This window comes from Crocuta crocuta, unplaced genomic scaffold, assembly GCF_008692635.1.
Source record: "Crocuta crocuta isolate KB4526 unplaced genomic scaffold, BGI_CrCroc_1.0 scaffold30, whole genome shotgun sequence".
Taxonomy (NCBI): domain Eukaryota; kingdom Metazoa; phylum Chordata; class Mammalia; order Carnivora; family Hyaenidae; genus Crocuta; species Crocuta crocuta.
The window spans coordinates 475,035-495,502 of record NW_027528345.1 but is presented as its reverse complement, the minus strand read 5'-3'; the positions used below and the strand labels follow the sequence as shown (position 1 = coordinate 495,502).

The window sequence follows — 20,468 nt, the reverse complement described above, 5'->3', positions numbered from 1 at the left end:
AGCAGCTTCAAGTTTACAGAGTTAGCGTTAGTAAATTTAGGCAGTAGGATGTGCCCTCTTAGGTGTAAACTATTTAGCTTCCTGCTTTCCAGTAATGATCTCTCTTCCTTAATAAGAGTATGGCATTCACACACACACACACACACACACACACACACACACTTTAACCATTTAGGGTATAGTGTTTCTGTCTGAGGGTAAGGACCAGAGTAGTCTTGATACTTTTAGAAAAATTAGAAGGAGAAATTCATTAAAGGAAAACTCATGATAATTCCAAATGCATTGTAATTCAACATATTATCTAAAGAAATCCTGCAAATTACATATTTTCAAGATAGTAGCATTACAAAAGCTTTGTTAAAGGCAATGAAAGAAGATTATATTTGAAGATAGTTAAACTTTGTGATGAAAACAGAAACTCCTTTTCTTTCTGCTTCTTTTAGCAGGACTGAACATACCATGTTATTTCTCCCTGGTGCACAGTATACCCTTACACAAAACAGTTTCCAGGACTGATGCCTGGGAAGGAACCAGCACAGTTATTTTTCACCTTTGATACTGCTACAGTTGCTAATTTCAATTGTCTTAAAAAAATTGTCTTGAATAAGAAAAATTTCTTGAGTAAGAATTTTTTTTGTACTAACATCTGTAGGCTTTCAGTTGATGTTGGCAGTTTGCTGATTTAAAAATTCTAGGTTACAGTCATTCAGAGTTGATGGGAATACCCTAATGTGAAGGAGAGTGATATGTAATTCTTCTGAGGCAGGTATTTGCCTCATACAAGTTGAAAGCCAGTCTGTGGTAAACATTCTTTGCTGGGGAGTCAATGAACCTCTGCCCAGCATTGGTACACTCAGTAATCTCTGTTTCTTTGCCTTTTATTGATGGAGATGCTTTGTTTGTTTGTTTGTTTTTTTAAAGAAATGTTATGTGAGAGTGAAGGCTTTAATTAATCTTTAAAAAGGCAGTTAATTTTTGGTAGGAAGCTAAGGACAAGGAATGTGAAAAGAGTATGATTTGGGAGAAACACTGGAGTCAGTTGAATAGGAAACAAATATTTTCTTATTCAAGACTTCAGTTATTTGAGGTTGTTTTGACTGTTAGCAACATTTCCATTTCTACAATTTCTTTTTAGGGGTTAAGGGGGTGCCTGGGTGGCTCAGTCGGTTAAGTGTCTGACTTCAGCTCAGGTCATGATCTCACGGTTCATGGGTTCGAGCTCCGCGTCAGGCTCTGTGCTGACTGCCAGCTCAGAGCCTGGAGCCTGTTTCAGATTCTGTGTCTCCCTCTCTCTCTGACCTTCCCCTGCTCATGCTGTCTCTCTCTCTCTCTCTCTCTTTCTCTCTCCCTCAGAAATTAAGAAAAATGAGGGGTTAAGGTAATAGTGAGTGATGTTTTCCCAGGATCTTTCTAAGAAGTTATTTATTTCCAGTACCAACTGGTCAAAAATATGACCTAAAGTAGTACTATGCGAATGTATTTCTCTTTCTGTAAAATATGCAGTTTCCCTAAATCCAGTGATTGGGGAAAAGTAATGTCTTCTCACTTTAGCCAAATTTCAAAGTTACCAGTAGCATTTAAAATATTAAATAAAAATTAAAAAGTACACAAATGACAGCTTGTTCCCAGCACCTGCTTATTTATTCATGTATTTTAAAAGATTTTATATTTTTAAGTAATCTCTACACCCAACGTGGGGCTTGAACCCATAACCCTGAGATCAAGAGTCACACACCTCACTGACTGAGCTAGCCACGTGCCATGCACTGCTTATTGTTTAATGGTACACAGAGGAGAGGAATTGCAGTTGTTAGGGAATTTTGAACAGTATTAGGATGCTGTTGATTCACACAAAAGAGAACAGTTTTTGTGTTTTGTTTTGTTTTACTTTTTAAACTTTGGTGCGAAAGAGAAGTTTATAACTTTCTTATCAAGCAGCAGAATTGATGACTGAAAATATCAGGACTTATATAAGTTGTGGAAATAAAAGGATCCAGAGATTGTGAATGCTACTATTGACATATAGACTACAGATTATATGAAACTTCTTAACTTGCTAATTTTTCCCCACTGGTATAGTTTTGGTTCATTTTAATGTTACTTACTTCTGGGGAAAATACTGATTTTTTTTTTCTGTAGCTCTCTATTTTGTGGAAATAATTTGAGTCTTATATTTTAATCTTTTAGGTATGATGTTGATTCAAAGAGCCCCAACCTGTCCAAACATGTAAGTTCACACTTTATGGTTTTTATGATGATTACATAATATAGACTACAATATCATGATTTATGACTGGTATTTATGTTGATATGTTAATATTAAAGGTATATGTCCATAGGTTTTCATGTAATAATTGTCATAGAAAATAAATAATACTTTTAAAGGACCCTAGAATAATATTTGGAGGAATTTATTAAAGCAAAGATACCTTTAATGTGTGAAACGGATTAATCTTATTTATTACTTATCTATATAAATTTTAAATAAATGCTTTCAGTTCCCTGCAACGTTTGAAATTAGACCAGGTTGAGCAAGATGAAGCCCATGTCATTTGGAGAGGCTTCACTTCTGCGAGAACTTCAAGTACTTGGGTGTAGGCAGAGTGATTTGCTATTCTGCTGTCCTTGTGGTTCATTTGTTCAGCCATATATTCTATGTGCCTCTCATGCTGGTACCATGTCCATTTCAGAGGGTACAGTATGAGCAAAATGGACGTATAGAGTCTGTCCTCAAGTTCACTTACAGTCTCTTTATTTTCTTTTTGGGTCCTGATCTTCCCTCCTTCTACCCAGTCCTCTTTTCTCAAGAGCTCTACTCCCCAGGCCATAACTATTTCCTGGGGATGTTTTTAGGTTCCGGAGCAGCAAAGGCATCAGAACTGAGTAGATACAGAGGCAGAGGTCTGGAGGGAGGGTTAGGCCAAACTATCAGGAAAGGCTGAATGGGGGAGAGGGGATTCCTGAATATAATTTCTATGTTTCTCAGTTCAAACTACTTTTTAGAGGATATGATAACTCGGCAGTTACAGACATTCCCATAGGGTTGGATACTTTGAGGGTGAGTGAGAAGGTGATAACATGTGGTCCTTGCCAAAGTAGTGGCCTTACCAGAGTAGTATATGGGATAGGAAGGTACCTCAAACATCATTAACTATATTTTCCTTAAATAATCCATAGTTGTTATTATATAAGAGGTATGTACCATAGAAGGCATGAATGCACATATCTTTTCAAATATTTTTCTTTTGCAGAGTAGCTTTTTATATTTTCCATAAGAAAAATTTCATGTCTTCCTCCTGATATCCTGACTCTGCTACACTGTCATCCTTTACCACCATCTTAGTGCCATAGTTCTTTTCAGAACAGCTTAGGTTTCTCCCATCTTACTCTACTGTATTCTGGTTTTCATTTCTGTTTGAACTATTCTGACATAGGTTAGAAAAAAATTTCATGGCCACTCTTCACTTTCTCCTTTACCTGACTTTCCCATTATTTTGGACACAAATTGATCTGTTCTTGACATACTCATCTCTTCTGACTTCCACAGAAATGTCTCTCTCACTTCTTTTCTTACTTCTTTGTTTACTCATTATCTATCTTTTTTTTTTTTTTTAGTTTCTCTTCCTCCTCCTATCTCTTATAATTAGTCTTTTCCCTGGTTTTGTTTTCAATTTTCATCTCATCTCACTGCATAAGCTCTCCTTGGGAAATCTCAGCCATTTCCAAATGTCTATCCCTCTTTGTACCTCAGCAGAAACAAGCTTCCGACTGCTTGTTTGATGGTCTGCAGAAGTCTAAAACTCAAAAGTATCAAAATGTATGACCTCTTCCATTCCAACGTTGCTCCTCTGCTTGTATTATCTATCTTGAGAATTATCATCAACACGGTGTACTAAGTTAGAAAACTTGGTTGTATCGTTAACCCCTTTCTGTCTCACATACCATATCTTGTGAACCACCAAATCCTGCTCATTCTAATGAAGTATTATTTATCTTCTGTCTTCTTTCCTTTCTTATTGTTACTTAATTCAGATTCTCATTACCTTTCTCCCAAAGTATTGCAGAGCTTCCTATAGTTCCTGTGGTTTGTATTACCTCACATTTTAATGTATTTGTTTATATTACTCTCTGTATTATATTTCTTAAATGTATTTAGCAAGCAGTACAAATTAGTTAATAAGTGCCTGAGCTTATAAATGGATGAAACATGTCTGATGAGGGAGAAAATGTGTTTTGCAATTGTGATATGAATTGTTAGAAATTAGTGCCTTGAATTTCTGTTAGAAATTAATAAAAACAAAATCCCTTGCTATTTGAAAGCATTCAAGTACAGATTTTAGGTGAAAGAAGATATAACTCATTCAACCCCAAAAGAGTTCAGGAGCCTTTTAGATTAGCGAAGGCAATAAACAAACTAGGTCTGCTCCCTGAGGATACAATTATTTAAAAGCATGATTGTTGACCTGACAATTTTGCAAAGTGAAATAAAAACTAGAACCTTTGAGGAAAGACTGCTCAGTGCCTGGGCTTCCGTGCGGAGTGTAGGCACATACCTTTTACAAAAGGGGTTTGGTAGCAAGAGAGACTCCTTGAGTTAAGAATAATAAAAACTTTTTTTCCCGATTCTCATTTCTGATGATTTTGACAGAAACCCCTTTTGGGATGACTTTATTTGCTTTCCAGTACTTAAGAATCTTGGGTCAAATTCTTAAAGTTTTGTACTAGCAGGGAAAATGGAGATAAAATGTAGAATTGTACCTTAGATTCCTAACACTCCAGATGAATCCAGGGCGAGTGGATAAAGGATTGGTATATTTTTAGCTGATTTTATTGATGGTTGAAAAGTTCGTACTGGAGAAATATTATTCACCAGAAACATGTGATGCAGGCGCTGGAATCCAGGGCATTTTTCTTAAGAGATTTTATCCATTTTGTGATTTTCTAAGGAAATTATTATTAAAATATTATCTCCCCCTAAGTGTTAGATCCTGTGAACAAAATCTGGCCTTTTGAATTCCAGCTTTGTTCTCTAAGTTGCTATTGAACCCACTCATCTTAATGCCATTAGCAGAACTACATAGCATACTTTCATTTGCATAATTTAATTGCACCAGCCAAATCATTAATGAAAAGATTAATAACAGGCCCATAATGAGTGTATCTAGGATTGTGCTTGGCGCTCTAGACCATATGAGATCAAAACTGTACTTTGTGTACTAAATTTTCATACACACCAGGCCATCCAAAATGCGTTTTTCCATTTGGTTGATCTTGGAAGGTACCTGCTAAAATTTTTTTTTAGATATGTTAGTATCTCACTGGATTATTTTGGCCATGAACCAGCCTTCAGTAAAGGTGTGTATATTCTTTAATATATTTTCTAAGTATCATATATATAAACTTCCATATGTAGATCAGTTGTTTGGAAAATTTCATTTGAAAGATAATTGTTTGGATCATGAAGTGCATTTTCTCATAGGAAGTGGGGCAAATTTTTTCTTATTAGAAGAAAAGCCAATTTAACCCACATATAACTGAACCAAATTCTAATGTATTTTCATAAAATCAGGCAAGAAATAAATATATTCAGGTACTGTTCAGGTGCAGAGTAATGTAGCAATATGGAAGACAAACAAGGCCCCTGTCTTAAAACAGCTTACATTTTGGAGTTGGGAAAGTAGAATGGGCAGATTTATTTGCTAGAAACAAATGAAAAATGATTAAGATAACTTCTTTATACATTTACAAGATACTGATACTGAGAGACAGTGACTGATGAAGAATACTAGCTAGAAGCTTAGGTTTGTCTCAACCAAGCAGAGTGATTCTGCACAAGTTCGCATCCTGGGTTTACTTATGCAAAGAGAAGCAGGGAACTACTGATAATCTGCAGAAAGAGCATTCCAGGTAAAAGGAACAGCAAATCAAGGACCTTGAGTCGGGAAAACATTTGGAATGTTGATGTGACTGAAAGATAGCTACCATTTATAGGGTTTTGTGAATGATAAGGAGAGCAGAATGATACAGTTTGAAAAGGTACACAGAATTCAGATGATGCAGAGATTTGTAGGCCATGGCTTCAAAAAATTTTTATTTTAATGGATTTCACTGGAAGATGATTTACGCATTTAAATAACAACTGGCAGCTGAAGTGGAGAATGGGGTTGGGAAGCAAGACTGGAATTAAGAAGACTGTTGGAAAAGAACATGACTCCTGGTTGACCCATGAACTGGATCTGGACACTCCCTTCCCTGTCCTTAAAAAGTATGTTCTGCCCACTGGTTTCACAGACATAGTCTTGAGAGAGTAAGGAATCTTGAGACCATCTGGACTCAGTATGACTGAACCCCACTAAGGCCTCTATAAGAAAAGTTGTAAGATTCTGGCAGGCAGGTGTGGAGATCTACTCATCTTTCAGCCATCTAAGACAGCCTCATAATGTAAGTTCCCTTGCTTATTAAACCTGCTCCCTACCAATCTGTAGTGACCTGCCTTTTTCTTCAGTCTTTCCTTGTCCTCCAGGTATGGGGGCTGGTTTCAGATTTTACCTGGGGAACTCCTCTGATTGTGAACCAAAAGAGACCAGCTGTAAGGTTGTTGTAATTTGGTTAGATGAATAGTCTTTGGTGGGGGTAGCCATTGAAGGGCTAAGAAGTGGTCACATTTGGAATATATTTTGGTAATATGATTGCTGATGAATTGGATTTCAGGTGAGAACATAAGAGAAAAATTCAGAATGACTCCTAGGTTACTGGTGAGAGCCACTGAATAAATGGTGTTTACTTTATTGCAAGGGGTACATTGTAGAGGAAGAGATTGGGGTGGTGGGGTGACGATAGAGAACTCAGTGTTTGGAATGGGTTTACGTTGTTTGAGACCCCACTAAAGCATCCACTGGAGATATTGACTAGGCCATATCTGGAGAATAAAAAGATGGTTTTGCAAACCATCGGCCTATAGAGTTGGAACTCATTAAAGTTACCTAAAAATATATATATGCCTGAAAAAATATATAAATGGGGAACAAAATTGAAACTAGAAATTTTGGTGAACTGAAGCATTTAGAAATTTGGGGGAAAATATTAGCCAAAATTAGCATTTTTAGGAGCTGGTCAGGACATGTTACTTTTCCATTCAAACCCTAGAGTGGCCTCCCTCTACACTCATGATAGTGGTCATGGTTCTTCACGGCCCTTGGTTCTCTTCCCATTCTTTTCCTTGCTTATTCTGCCCCAGGCCCACTGGCCATTATTCTGCCCCAGACCCACTGGCCATCTTGCTTTTCCTTGAACATCCCAAGTATATTCTTATTTCAGAAACTTTGTCTTTACTTTTTCTCCAGCCTGGAATGCTTTGGTACCAAATATTCACATGGTTCCTTTTCTTACATTATTTAGATTTCTACTAAATTGTTGCCTCCTGAGAGGCCTTTTCAATAATAACTTTCGTTTTCTATGAAACATGCTTTCAGGCTCTTACTAGATGGTGAGAGCTAGCTTTTTAAGCATATTCAAGCTGAAGTATTAATGACTGATGTTTTATAAATGGATTATGTTTCCATTTGCATTTGCAGTTAGGTCTTATAGAACCTTAGACTTAAAGGGACAATACCTGAGTTAGGTTTGATGACACTATCTTCAGCATTCATTAAGTTAAATTAGGTGTGATTGTTTGAATGCAAAACTGCCCCTTATTGGGAATTTGATATTTAATAATGATTTTGAATGATAGTATTACATTTATTTAATACTATTACCTATCTAATAATGCTAGATTATATTTCACATTATTTAATAATAATAAGTAGTAAGTTTTCTAGTTATTTAACCTGTCAACTGTCTTACCATGATTACTAGCAGAGAGCATATTACACTTCTTGTTCCTTTGCTAATGAGAACCAACATAAAGTGGTATCCCCCCAAAAGGTCAATATTTTCCATAGGTTTATCTCTGAGTAGTATAGCTTTATTTTGTAATCTCTATATAGCAATTAGTTAAATATATATGTGTGAATGATTTTAAAAAGCTGGGTAATTTAGCTCACTGGCCATCCCTTATTGTTGAAAGCTTAATTTTCATTCAGTGGCTCACTGCTTTCATTTGGACTCTTAGCAAACAAAAACTATTTTGAAAATCAACATTTGTGCTGAGGTAAAAGAAATACATTCAACTTTAGAGTATAATTTTCAAATTGTATTTGTAATTTAACAATTGATGTCTAAGTTTAATGTTACTAATCTCTTGGAGGTAGATTAGCATTTTTAAATTGTAGAAGGATCTTTCCATTAAATAGACAAATCCTTGCCTTCAAAAGGTTGATTTATTATTTTGTTAAAATGTAACAAACTGTTCCTACTAAAATACTGAATCCAATTGTTTCATGTTGAGTTTGCTTTATTTCCAAAATAGCATATAGATGTGCTAACAACCTTAAGGAAAGTAGAAGTCATTATTGGAGTATAGAAGCACCATATTGATTATTATAAATGATTGCCGTATTAGCACAATATAACTAAATCACACCTCAGTCTTTATAGCTGATATGATTAGTGGGGATTAAATAGAGAGGTAGTCAGCAATATTATTAGCAGGGAGTACCAGCAATAAAATAAATAATGTCAACAAAATTTTATAGGTAATATAAACTTTCCTCATTAATTTTTTCTACAATGGTTAAAATATTGTAAAAGCAAAATGTTTTGTGTTATTTAATTTCTCTTGCTCTTACTGGCTTAGCATGAATATGCTTAAAATCAGTTAAAAGATCATAAAATGGGTAAGAGCAATACATGGAGGCAAATAGTTTATCTTATCAATAAATAGAACGATTAACTACTGAACAGTCGACTGCACCCAATTACTGTGCTGTGTTAAAACTTAGCTACCCTGAGTCAGTTTAATGTCTTTTCATCTAAATTATCTATTAATTAGAGATATTATATTTTCAGATGTTCCTTGATTATATCATAAAATGAGAAAGCCATTTACAGACCTTTTAGGAGAAAGATGCCATGCTATTGAATGCTTGTCAAATTGTTTATGATGATGCTGATGGTCAACTACAGTTGATATAGTGATAGTATAGAAATCAGAAATTTCACTTACCATGAAGGCCTCTCTTCATAAAACTCTATCATTGTTTTAAAAATGTCATTCTTTTACATAAGTATGTTTATATGTATACTACTTAACACGTAAGATAAATTAGTGTATAAGGCACTTTCAGATTTTATAATGACACTTAAAATGAATATTTGAATTGGTTATGAGTGTAAAGGGGATATAAAATACTTTATTCATGTTATTATAGTATCTGCAGTACTGGAATCTAGTAGTAAGGGATAAGTTTTAAGTATATAGTAATATCCTTTTAACCCTAAGGAGATAGGGAGGAGAAAGGAAGCATATATTTATTAGATGCTTACCATGTTCAAGCATCTGTTCTAGGGGCTTTGCATATATTATCTGCATGTATTATCTTATTAAGTACCTTGCATATATTATCTTATTTAGTCTTCCCAATAATTTAATATATAAGCATTATTTATTATCTCAGGATCGGGATATCGAGACCTAGAGTCATTAGTAAATGATTTAGCCAGAATATAAACACAAACAATATAGACACAATTCTCACTCTTAAGGAATATGTTATACTGTTTTGCTAAATAAATAAGTAAATAAATAAAGGCATTATATATATGTAAAGATCTTTTAAGAAGGATATATCAGAATTAATTCTGGTACCTACTAGCAAGCAAATACACCAACAAACAAAACAAATTCATTTATTGCAAAGTAAGTTACCTTATTAATATGTGTGAATTTATTAAAGCACACAGCATTAATGTAATTTTTATGAATATAGATAAGTAGCTAACTACAATATAATATGAAATTTAGTGGAACAATTGATCAGTAAAAATTGGTATGAAAAAATAATGAAGTAATAAGTTTGAAGGAACTAGAATATTATGCTCATGCATGCAATTAAAGGAGATACTCTCCTGAATGTCAAAAAGAAAAAGAAGAGAAATACAATTGACTCTGGAACAACATGGGGGTTAAGAGAGCCAACCCTTACACTGTCAAAAATTTGTCTATAAGTTTTGACTCCCCCAAAACTTAACTGCTAATAGCCTACTGTTGACCAGAAGCCTTACTGATAACATAATCAATGAATACCTATTTTGTATGTTATATGTATTATATACCCTAGTCTTACAGTAAAGTAAACTAGAAAAAGAATATATTAAGAAAATTATGAGGAAGAGAAAATGAATTTATAGTACTATACTGTATTTCCCGAAAAAAAATATCCATGTATAAGTGGAACCACACAGTTTAAACCCATATTGTTCAAGGGTCAACTGTATATTTGTATAGTAATCAGCTAGAATCTGATAGTATAGCAGGGCTTCCTTGGGTTTTTATCTGCATTATATTAGTAATAAAACTAGATATAAATAGTTATAGGAGTAATCCAATGACTCCTTCTGTTGTGCTGATAACTTTTAACTACCTATGCAATGCAAAACTCATATTATCGTTGTATTGCTTAGTGTGCTCTGTTTTCTGCTTTTTTTCTTGTCCGCTTTACTTTACACTGCTAGATATTTCAGATTTAATGCCAGCATATTGTATTCAGGGTAATATTTGAATATATTCAGGGTAATATTGGTAGATTGTATCCTATAAACTAACAACATGGTTTATGTACATTTAAATAGATTTCAAAACTAAGTTCTATCGGTGTATTATTTAGATTATAAAATAGTAATTAAATTTGGTAAATATTTAACGATCTCTTGGTCATTTTGGGGAAAGCCCAATAGTTAATATGGCTGAATAAATTGAACCATTTCTCAATTGCCAGACACTGTGAACTAGATATGGTCTATGTGTGTGTTAAAGCTGTGGAATTGTGCCTGGATTTATTACTGGAAGTTCTATTTTAATGTAATTATAATGACTCATCAACCGGAACACAATGCCATAGTAAGAAGCAATAAAGCCATTTGTGTTAAAGGTAATTTTTATTTCTACCTTTAACTATAGACCAAACTATCTAAAAATAGCCATTAAAGGACACATGCATTCTATTACCATATTGTGTTAAATGCATAGAAAACGTGAAGCATTGAGATGAGTAAAAAATAGATTTAGTAGAAATTTCCAGTGCAAGGAGCAGTCAGTTGACAAATACTATATGCTGATTTTTTCACTGTGAGTAGTAAATGTGTTGCTTGATAAGGAGTATGTAAGCACAGACAGATTAAAGTAACTACATAAATGCCATAATATTTACGGGCAATGTGTTCAATAACTATAGAGCTAATGTGTACAGATGCATACCATATCTTTTGGTACACACTTTATATTATTATTTTAACTTCTTTTTGTTCATCACTAATGATATTTGTGTGTTCTCTGTTTGCTAATAATATGTCTTCTCCAATATGGATATGCTCAATACTTCTGTTTCTTCAGTAATGACAGCACTGAACAGCTTTTAGTGAGACTTGGCCATATCCATTTAACACATAGTATGCACCACTATCTATCAGTATCAGTATTTTTAGAAAAGAGTTCTAGAATCCCCCATATTTTCCACTACTGATTCAGAAGAACAATGATCTATTCCAAATCTTTAGTAGTCAGCACTTTCTGCCATGAGACTTAGAGAAATTTAGTTTTTTTTTTTTTTAACCCATAAACATATCTGTAAAGTCTGTTTTGAAATTGGGAAAGACATGTTGCTACTAAGGATATTTAATTTAAGTAAGTCCAGGCTTTACCCTAAGGACTTTGTACTTACTTGGAACCAAAATTTGAAATGATTTACACTTTTATGAAGGTGTTGTCACTGAACTAACGTGAACTTGCTCCTTGTTGAGTCACAGATCCACCGGGTGGAATTGTCACACAAAGGAATCTATTTCCAGCAAATAAGGAGATTATGAGAAATCATGAGGAATAACTTCCAAAGCCCTGACTCTCTGAGCAAGGGTGGATGGATTCTTTTATTTAGGGTTGGGATGAATATTTAGAAAGGGGAACCTTTTCATCATATGTAGAGGTGGGCATAAGGTTGCATGTGCACCTTAAGAAAACGTGCCTACACATACATTATATTTAATGTTAATGAGACTTGTGTTCCTCCTTGGGCAGATAACTTAGTATTATAATGAGTTAGAAATAACTGTCCTTCATTCCATAGTCCATTTGTGCAGGTATGATCTGATCAGGGTGTTCTGGGCCTCCAAAACTCATTGCCAGGCCAGTCGTTATAGCTTGAGGGGTAGTCTCAGTTTCCATCACGGGATGCTGTGCCCTTTGGGTCTTTTGCCTGAGTTAAGTAAGAAATAAATTGGAAAAGTGATGGGCATGGAGGAGGGCACTTGTGGGGATGAGCACTGGGTGTTACATGGAAACCAACTTGACAATTAACTATTAAAAAAATAAAAAAATAAAAAAATCTTAAAACAAAAAAGAAATAAATTGGAAAGAACTTAAGGAAAAATGAGACAATGGTCAGTGGGTATAGATGAGCATTACAAGTCAGCTCTTGGGTTTAGCTGGTGACAGTGCCATTCTGTAAGCCAGTGAATTTCATATCCAGAGTTATTTTCTGTCTCTCTGTCCCCACCACCCCCCTTCCCACCCTCACATGTGCAAGGATAGTTTACACCAAATCCTGTCACTTTTCTATACACTGTTTCCTACCATTTGCTACAACTTCAGTTTGGGCCTTAACACTTGGCTTTTTATTAACTACTATAGCCTTCTGATTGATTCAGATTCCATTTTTTACCTCATTCCTCAGTCCATGCTGCACACTGATACCTGAGTAATCTGAATGTACTGTTCTAATGGTCCCCGCATTGCTAAAAGGCTTCCAGTTGCTTTTGATTATTCTAAAACAACTTCCTTGTTTGTTTTTGACTGGCCAACTGGACCTTCAGCAGTCTGACTTGGCTCTTCATCTTCCATTCTCCCCTTTACCTGAAGCCCACTCTTCTCTTAATTACATTCTTGCCTGTAACTCTGATCTATTCTCTAGGATTATGTAAGGGGGGAAGAGTAATTTTTCCTCTACTCTTCTAGGTTCTTGGCTGACAACCCTCTGTAATAAAAAAAACACGATTAATAGGAGAAAAACAAATGAAAATTTAATAACATGGTATACCTCCGGTGTACATGGAATATGCTCAGGAAAATGCAGTAACTCCCTGAAACAGTCCAAGCCTTATACCATTTCTAACTAAAGACAAAAGTTGGTGAGTTGGGAACCAGTTATGAGAGGTTTTCAGGCAAAGCATTTTAAAGAGGGAATAGTTTCTTCAGATTTAAGAAACTGCCTTCTCCACCGAGAAGAGTTCCTAGAGATTTAGTAACCTCCTTCATCCTAGGGCAGTGAGGAAGACCACTCTTAGAAATGGAAACTTTTCTTATAAATACAAACGTCTCCTGCAAAAGACCAACTTCTAACCTGGTTTTCTGAGCTTCCTCTGTGTCTGCTGTTTCTTAAAAATAATCGGCCTAAAGTAATCCTTATGTGGGGTGACCAGCTGGCTAGGTCGGTAAAACATTGGACTCTTGATTTTGGCTCAGGACATGACCTCACATTTGGTAGGATCGAGCCATGTCAGGCTCTGCACTGACAACATGGAGTCAGCTTGGGATTCTCTCTCTCCCTGTCTCTCTGCCCCTTCCCTACTTGCACTCTCAAACTAAATAAATAAACATTAAAAAAATCAATAATCCTCATGCCAAAGAGGCATATTTTGGGGCAGCCAGTTCTCTTCTCCTTTAACTGGAATTGTAACTGAACTCAAGGAGTTCACTGCCTGGGGTGCATTAAATTGAATACAACCCAAGGAAGTGTTGAAAGCAAAGAACTTTTTTTATTACTTTTCACAAGTAAGGAGCTGGAAGCAGCTCTCAAAGCACTGTCTGCTCTTAAGGTTAGTACAAGAAGCTTTTATCCAGTGTATTAGGGGGTGGGGTCAGGGAGCTTGCATACACATTACATATACATTAAGGAGTTATACATTTTCTATTATTTAGGCACTTGGGTTCAATTCCGCATGCCTAGAATGTCACCATGCTGGTACATGCATCTATGTTCAAAAAACAGGTGGAAAAATGGGGGGAAACATCTCACCTATAGGAGTTTTATAATGAGTTTTAGTTTTATAATGAGCTAATGGTAACTAACTGCAGGACAACTTAGGGGAGACTTCTGCAGATCCTCAACTCCAAAATGTCACAAACTGACTCAACTGGCTCATGTAAGGGTCTGTAAGGGGCTGTCAGGTGAAGGAAGCACCTACCAAGGGACTAACAGGTGAAACACTTTGCTGGGTGTCTGTTTGTTGGGCCCTGCTGTTTTTTCCAAAGCAAAACACATTCCTTTCCTGCTTTTGTCCTTTCCCCTCCTCCCTTCTTCTGAGAACTTTCAGTCCTTTGATTTGAGTAAATTCCCTTTGAATCTAGCTTCAGAACATTCAACTCTTATCTCTTCATGATCCGATTCTTACTTGGCTCTCAAGGCTTACTTCCTTTGGGAAATATTACCCTGACTATCCTAGTCTCCAGGGTGGATTTCCTTCATCAGACTTAGAACACTCTCCTTTTATTTTCTAGAATTGAATACATAGTTTTTACTTGTTAGGCATTTAAAAATTTTATTTATTAAAAACCTTAAGTATTTTGTTTGTCGGACTTCCCATGGGCCAGATCTTTGTACAATTTAGGGAGATCTTCCACCTTCTCTTTTAGGACAGATTGAACTCCTATACAGGCTAAACTAGAGAGTGAGTCTTTCTCTGAAATACTTACGTATTTCTTGATGCAGCATACCCAGATGATGTTGGAACTCTTATTTTATTGGCATGTGGAATTACATTGTGTTTATGATATTTAAATTCTTAGGCAGCATATTGATCTGGAATCAGAACATCTGGGTTACTCTGCTATTTCTGACTGCTTAGAATATGAAAAACATCAATGTCCTAAATATATTGGGATTTTCTTTATATGTGAAACAAAGATTAATAACATCTTTCATCGTGCAAGGTTATTCTGAGTCTTGAAAATAAGTATAAGATTGTACTTGAAGTAAGATACATCTAGTTTGTATATTAATCAACTTTATAATCTATTACACTTAACCCAGTTTTAGGTACGTAACATATACTAATATTAACTCACGCAATAAGTTGTTCATCCTCAAAACAACTCTGTGAGGGGAACAAGTATAGTACATGTTAGCAGTGATGAAACTGGAGAGCTTAATTAATTTCCCAGTCCCACGTAATGAATGGCAATAGTAGAATAGACACCTGGCCATGTGGCTTGGGACCCCCTCATTCCCCGCTCCGGTCACCACCTCACATAGCCTGTGGTATCTCTAACCACCTCTGCTCTGTGTTTTCACTGTCTGCCTCCTTAGCCCAAAGTTTACTAGTTTCAGAGACCTCCAAAAGCCAATTGTGAATTCAAATCCTGGAACTTTTTTCAACTGTTGTAATTTCAAGAAGGAAAAGAAAGTAAAAGCAGTGTCTTGCTTACTTGCAATAACAAGCCAGCTGTGATAAAAAGACAAAAGGCTTTGCCAACTTGCAAGAAAATCACATGCTAAAATTCATGTGTATTGAGCTCATTTTATTTACTATTGGGAGTTGGGGAATTCAGTATTTCTGCAATGAAACCAATACGATATGATGTACAAAATATGTAGTGTAAAGACAGCTTGAGAATTTATGAGCTTTAATCCTTTTATCTATTTTAGGACTTTCTGGGACAAGTGTTTTGTACATTGGGGGAGATTGTTGGTTCTCAGGGAAGTCGCCTGGAAAAGCCAATAGTGTAAGTATTTGTTAATCCAGACAATGAAATGTTAACTCTTCAGATTTTATTTTGGTAGTTTGGTATTGATAAATATGTGGTTGTAGACCAGAAGTGCATTTAAACATCTTACTGAGTTTTTTCTTCTAACAAATAGTTTCGACATGTTTGTAAGGAATCATTTATATGTTAGCTATCATATGCCATGCTACAAAATATTCACAAAATGAAAGGAGGAGACTTTAAAAAGCAAATGTTTTGTTTTCTGTTTGGTTATGATATTAATTCTTATATTTAAGAATTAAACATTTTCAAAAAGATAATTTCCTCCTTTGGGCTAGGGACTACATGTAGCAACATTCTTTATACCAAATGCTTAATAAATGCATTTCTCCTGATTAAGAATTTAATAATAATTTTTACTACAAAATTGGGTCTGTAAAAAAGAAAGTGTATAAAGATTAAGAGAAGATGGTATCTCAGAATTATGTATTCTACCTTCACTTTCAGTCACTGGGATCATGTTTCATTTTCAGATCAATTGCATGGGATGATCCTATTTTCTCCTGTTCCAAATAAGACAGGAAACTAACTTCAGATATTTTTCCTAAATCTTCCTTCTCACTGTCTTCCTTCTTCCTCCCCTCGCCCAATCTTGATTATTTGTATTCACTCAACTGTTCATAAGCATCAAATGATTTGGGAAGAATACTGAGAAAATTGCTGAGCCAACCACAATATCAAAAGGTTTGGGAAATTTGGAAGTTGATATCTTCAATATTCTCTTAAGAATCTCAACCTCATAAAATAAATGTGTCAAAACTTTCCAAAATTATTCATCTTTGACATCCAAATACTTCAAATGTTCAAGGCATCATTCTCACCTTATCTATATAAAATTGAACTTTATGTTTAGTGTGTTCTTTTCAGGTTACTAAGAGATCTATGAATTCTCACTTATTAATTTATTACTGAATGCCAGTTTGGAGACTTTTGCATATCAACTACCTTTTTTTTTTTTTTTAACATTTCTTTCATGTTTAATTTGTTTTCATATCTTTGTAGGATTTGTAACCTTGTGATTCAAATATGTTTATGATCTGTTTAATATGTCAGTTAGAAGTAATCTGTAAGGCAAATGCAGATATTTTATTAAGTATATATAATTGTTATATCATTTTTGAGTCTAGTGACTTAGGCCCAGGAAAATTCTTGGAAGGTCACTGAATCACTCTTTTTACTGAAAAAGAAATCACTAACAAATACAATGCTACCTCAGAGGTGCCTTTAATATTCTTTGAGAGAAAACAAAAGCAATTAAAACAGAGAAGTTTTATTTTAGCATAACAGAATAGAGATTTTTATAGAACTTGCACTCGTATTTTTAAATTGGACCTTTTACTGGTTATTTTTATCTGGTGTTATTTTCTCCATAAACGGAAAATATAACTTTAATTTCAGAAGACTCTTAAATTACATAAAATTTTTCCCAGTAGAAAATTATTTCTATGTTAGTCCTGAAACATGTTAAAAAGGTGATACGTTATTGGTTGGGGCATGTGGTAAATAGAATATGGTGTGAAATGTGGTTCTTGTTCAGCTGATTTGACAATTCCCATAAGACAAGACCAACAAAAACACAACTAGGCTAAGGGGTGAAGATGTCTAGAGGAATGATTATGCAAATGTTGGGAGTATTTGCTGGCAGTTGAGTCATGATGATCTTACATAATCAGAAAAGATGAGATGGCCTTTGGGTTTTTTCTAGCTCCTGCTGAGGATAGGGTAGCATAAATGAGACAAACCCTTGGAAACCTGTTCAGTCGATGTGAAGCCATTCTAACCATCTGCTTTGCTTTATCTATAGGGTATTTTGTAATTTAGGCAAGTTTATTGAAAGGGTTGATATTATATCTATCTTACTGACCAAGTTAGAAATCATTCAGTGTTGTAAAGTTTATGTAACTACTCTTTGATTCAACTTTTGACCTTACTAAGCAGTCTTCTCAGGCAAATAAATATTAAGAAAAGCGATAAAATGTTGACTTATTGTTTGAGGAGTGAAAGATTAAAAAAAATTAAATTTAACTAGGCAGGCATGTGTTAGTATTAAATGGGTAATGAAATGTAGAGCTTGAGTGTAGCAAAGAGACTGGGTTAAGATAAAGAGCAAAGAGGAAAGAGATGAGAGAAGGAAATCAAATAGGAGAGATTAATAAAAACTAAGAGAGTAAAATGAAATGTAATTAGCTTGTTAGGGAATGATATTTTTGATTAGTTAATTAAAACACCCAGTAATACACTCATTGGTTCTCACCTGAGCAATTACTCCATTCCAGGTAAACACTGGATTGGGAAAAATACATTTTGTTGTAACCCACTGTCTTGTTGGAGAAAATATATTGTATTTAAAATTTTTTTAAAAATCTTTATTTATTTTTGAGAGCGAGACAGAGAGAGACAGAGTGTGAGCAGGGGAGAGGCAGACACAGAATCTGAAACAGGTTCCAGGCTCTGAGTTGTCAGCACAGAGCCCGACGCGGGGCTTGAACCCATGAACTGTGAAATCATGACCTGAGCCAAAGTCGGATGCTTAACCGACTGAAACACCCAGGTGCCCCATATTATCTTTCATTAAAAACATAACTCTGAGAGAGTCATGTGTCTAGAGAAGGAAGAACATGTAGATGGAGGAACAAGGTCCACTGGGCTGAGCATGCTGTCTTGGGCTCTTGGAAGTTCAAGTGCTCTGAGAGAAGATGCATCTTCTGTTCAAATGACAAGTCTACTTCCTTCCCTCAACATCAAATGAAAAGCAATGAAAGTCATGTATCCTTTTGGTTTAAGAGTGTAGCTGGGTTGAAGAAGAGAGTGAAATGTTATTTGCATGGAAGTTTTATCTGCCCATAATACCGAAGTAGCCCTTAAAATTAGCGGGTCCACTAAAATGGATGCTTTCAGATTCCACACTCACCCCTGATTACCCTTATTCACTGTCATATTTTTTTTCATGTATCTGATTTTTCAAATCAATCAAATGAACAGATGGTGGGGAGAAATGGGAAGGCTGGAAAGCATGCGATACTTTAGTGGAGTTGAGAATGGTTTTGGAAGAAAGGATAGAACCAGGGAGAATATTGGACATGATGCCAGGTAAGGGACGTGTTTTCTCATGGGAAACTCGATGACATCCTTAACTTCTAAAGGAAGATACCATGTTTTCCACATAATGTGTAAAAATAGCGGAATATATTAAAGCATGAGAGAAACAATATGTATCTAACGTGTAGCTCGTACATCCATTCCTCACAGTCCCCTCTGTCTCCTCCTGCCCTTACTGCCATCCCTGTGGAGTGAATCTGCTCTGGTCAGGGCTTAGCTATCTAGTCAAAGATAACATTGTAAGATAGTCACTAATCATCCCATTGTTTTTCGTGGTTGATTCATCATGGCTGGAGATAAAAGTAGAATTTGTATACTCTTCTGTTGCAGCCATTATTTTTGCCAATCTTGTTAGGGATTTGGAGGATTTTCCCTGTCTGGAAGGGTATAGGATTTGAATTGTAGCACAGGACACCTCCCTGAGGCAGATTATCCACCTGCAATTAACAAAATTGACTCATCCTGAATTTAAGAAGTCTCCCTGTGTCCCAAATGTTATTTATCTTAAATAGCATTATCCAAGTGATTTAGGGCTTATTAACCAATTTGTTTCAGATTAGAGATTTATTTTCCAATAAGTTTTCCATTTAAATTCTAAGTTATTCAATAGATTCTATTGTGTTCTTCCCTTTAAATGGCCTAGTTTAAGTTTTTTTCTGTTAAGATATTAAGAATAATTTCTTGTAGCTTTTTAATTGTAATCATGTTATAATATCTCCTCAGTGGTGGGCTTTTAAAAATGATGGTAACTATAAAATTTGGAGATTTAAAGCAGATATACTAGAGCTTTTAAATTATGTTACTAACCAAGACTTTGAAAACTAAGTTATATTTATTATAAAAGAAAAATGGATTTCTAGTGCATAGCCTCATGCTCTATTAAATACAGAATGTGAATTTAATGTTTATTTATTTTTGAAGTTTTTTGTTTTTTTTTTTTTTGAAAGAGAGAGAGAGAGAGAGAGAGCATGAGAAGAAGAGGGGCAGAGAGAGACACACACACACAGAATCCAAAGCAGGCTCCAGGCTCTGAGCTGTCAGCACAGAGCCCTATGTGGGGCTTGAACCGACTAACCGTGAGATCATGACCTGAGCGAAAGTCAGACGCGTAACCGACTGAGCCACCCAGGAGCCCCCAGAATGTGAATTTAAAGTCACTTCTTATTTTATGTGCTTCAGTTATTGTTGTCACTTTTATTATGAGATTCTCTTATTTTATTATGAGAATAAGAATTATTTTTAAGGGGCCCCTGGATGGCTCAGTTGGTTAAGTGTCTGGCTCTTGGTTTTAGCTCAGGTCATGATCTCACAGTTCATGGGATCAAGCCCATGGAGGGGTCAGCACTGACAACAACATGGAACCTGCTTGGGATTCTCTCTCTCCCCCCCTCTCTCTCTGCCCACTCCCTTTTGCTTTTCTCTTTTAAAATAAATAAACTTAAAAATTATTTTT

The 20,468-nt window shown here is 35.3% G+C and overlaps 1 protein-coding gene across 1 annotated transcript in view; it reads left to right on the top strand.

Moving 5' to 3' along the window:
- CPNE8 (copine 8) overlaps positions 1-20,468 on the top strand; it is a 219,755-nt gene that overhangs the window by 65,251 nt on the left and 134,036 nt on the right. The window contains exons 5-6 of the mRNA XM_077753550.1: positions 2,188-2,227; positions 15,798-15,874. Of these exons, the coding sequence (XP_077609676.1) occupies positions 2,188-2,227; positions 15,798-15,874 (117 nt within the window). The remainder of the gene's footprint in view (positions 1-2,187; positions 2,228-15,797; positions 15,875-20,468) is intronic.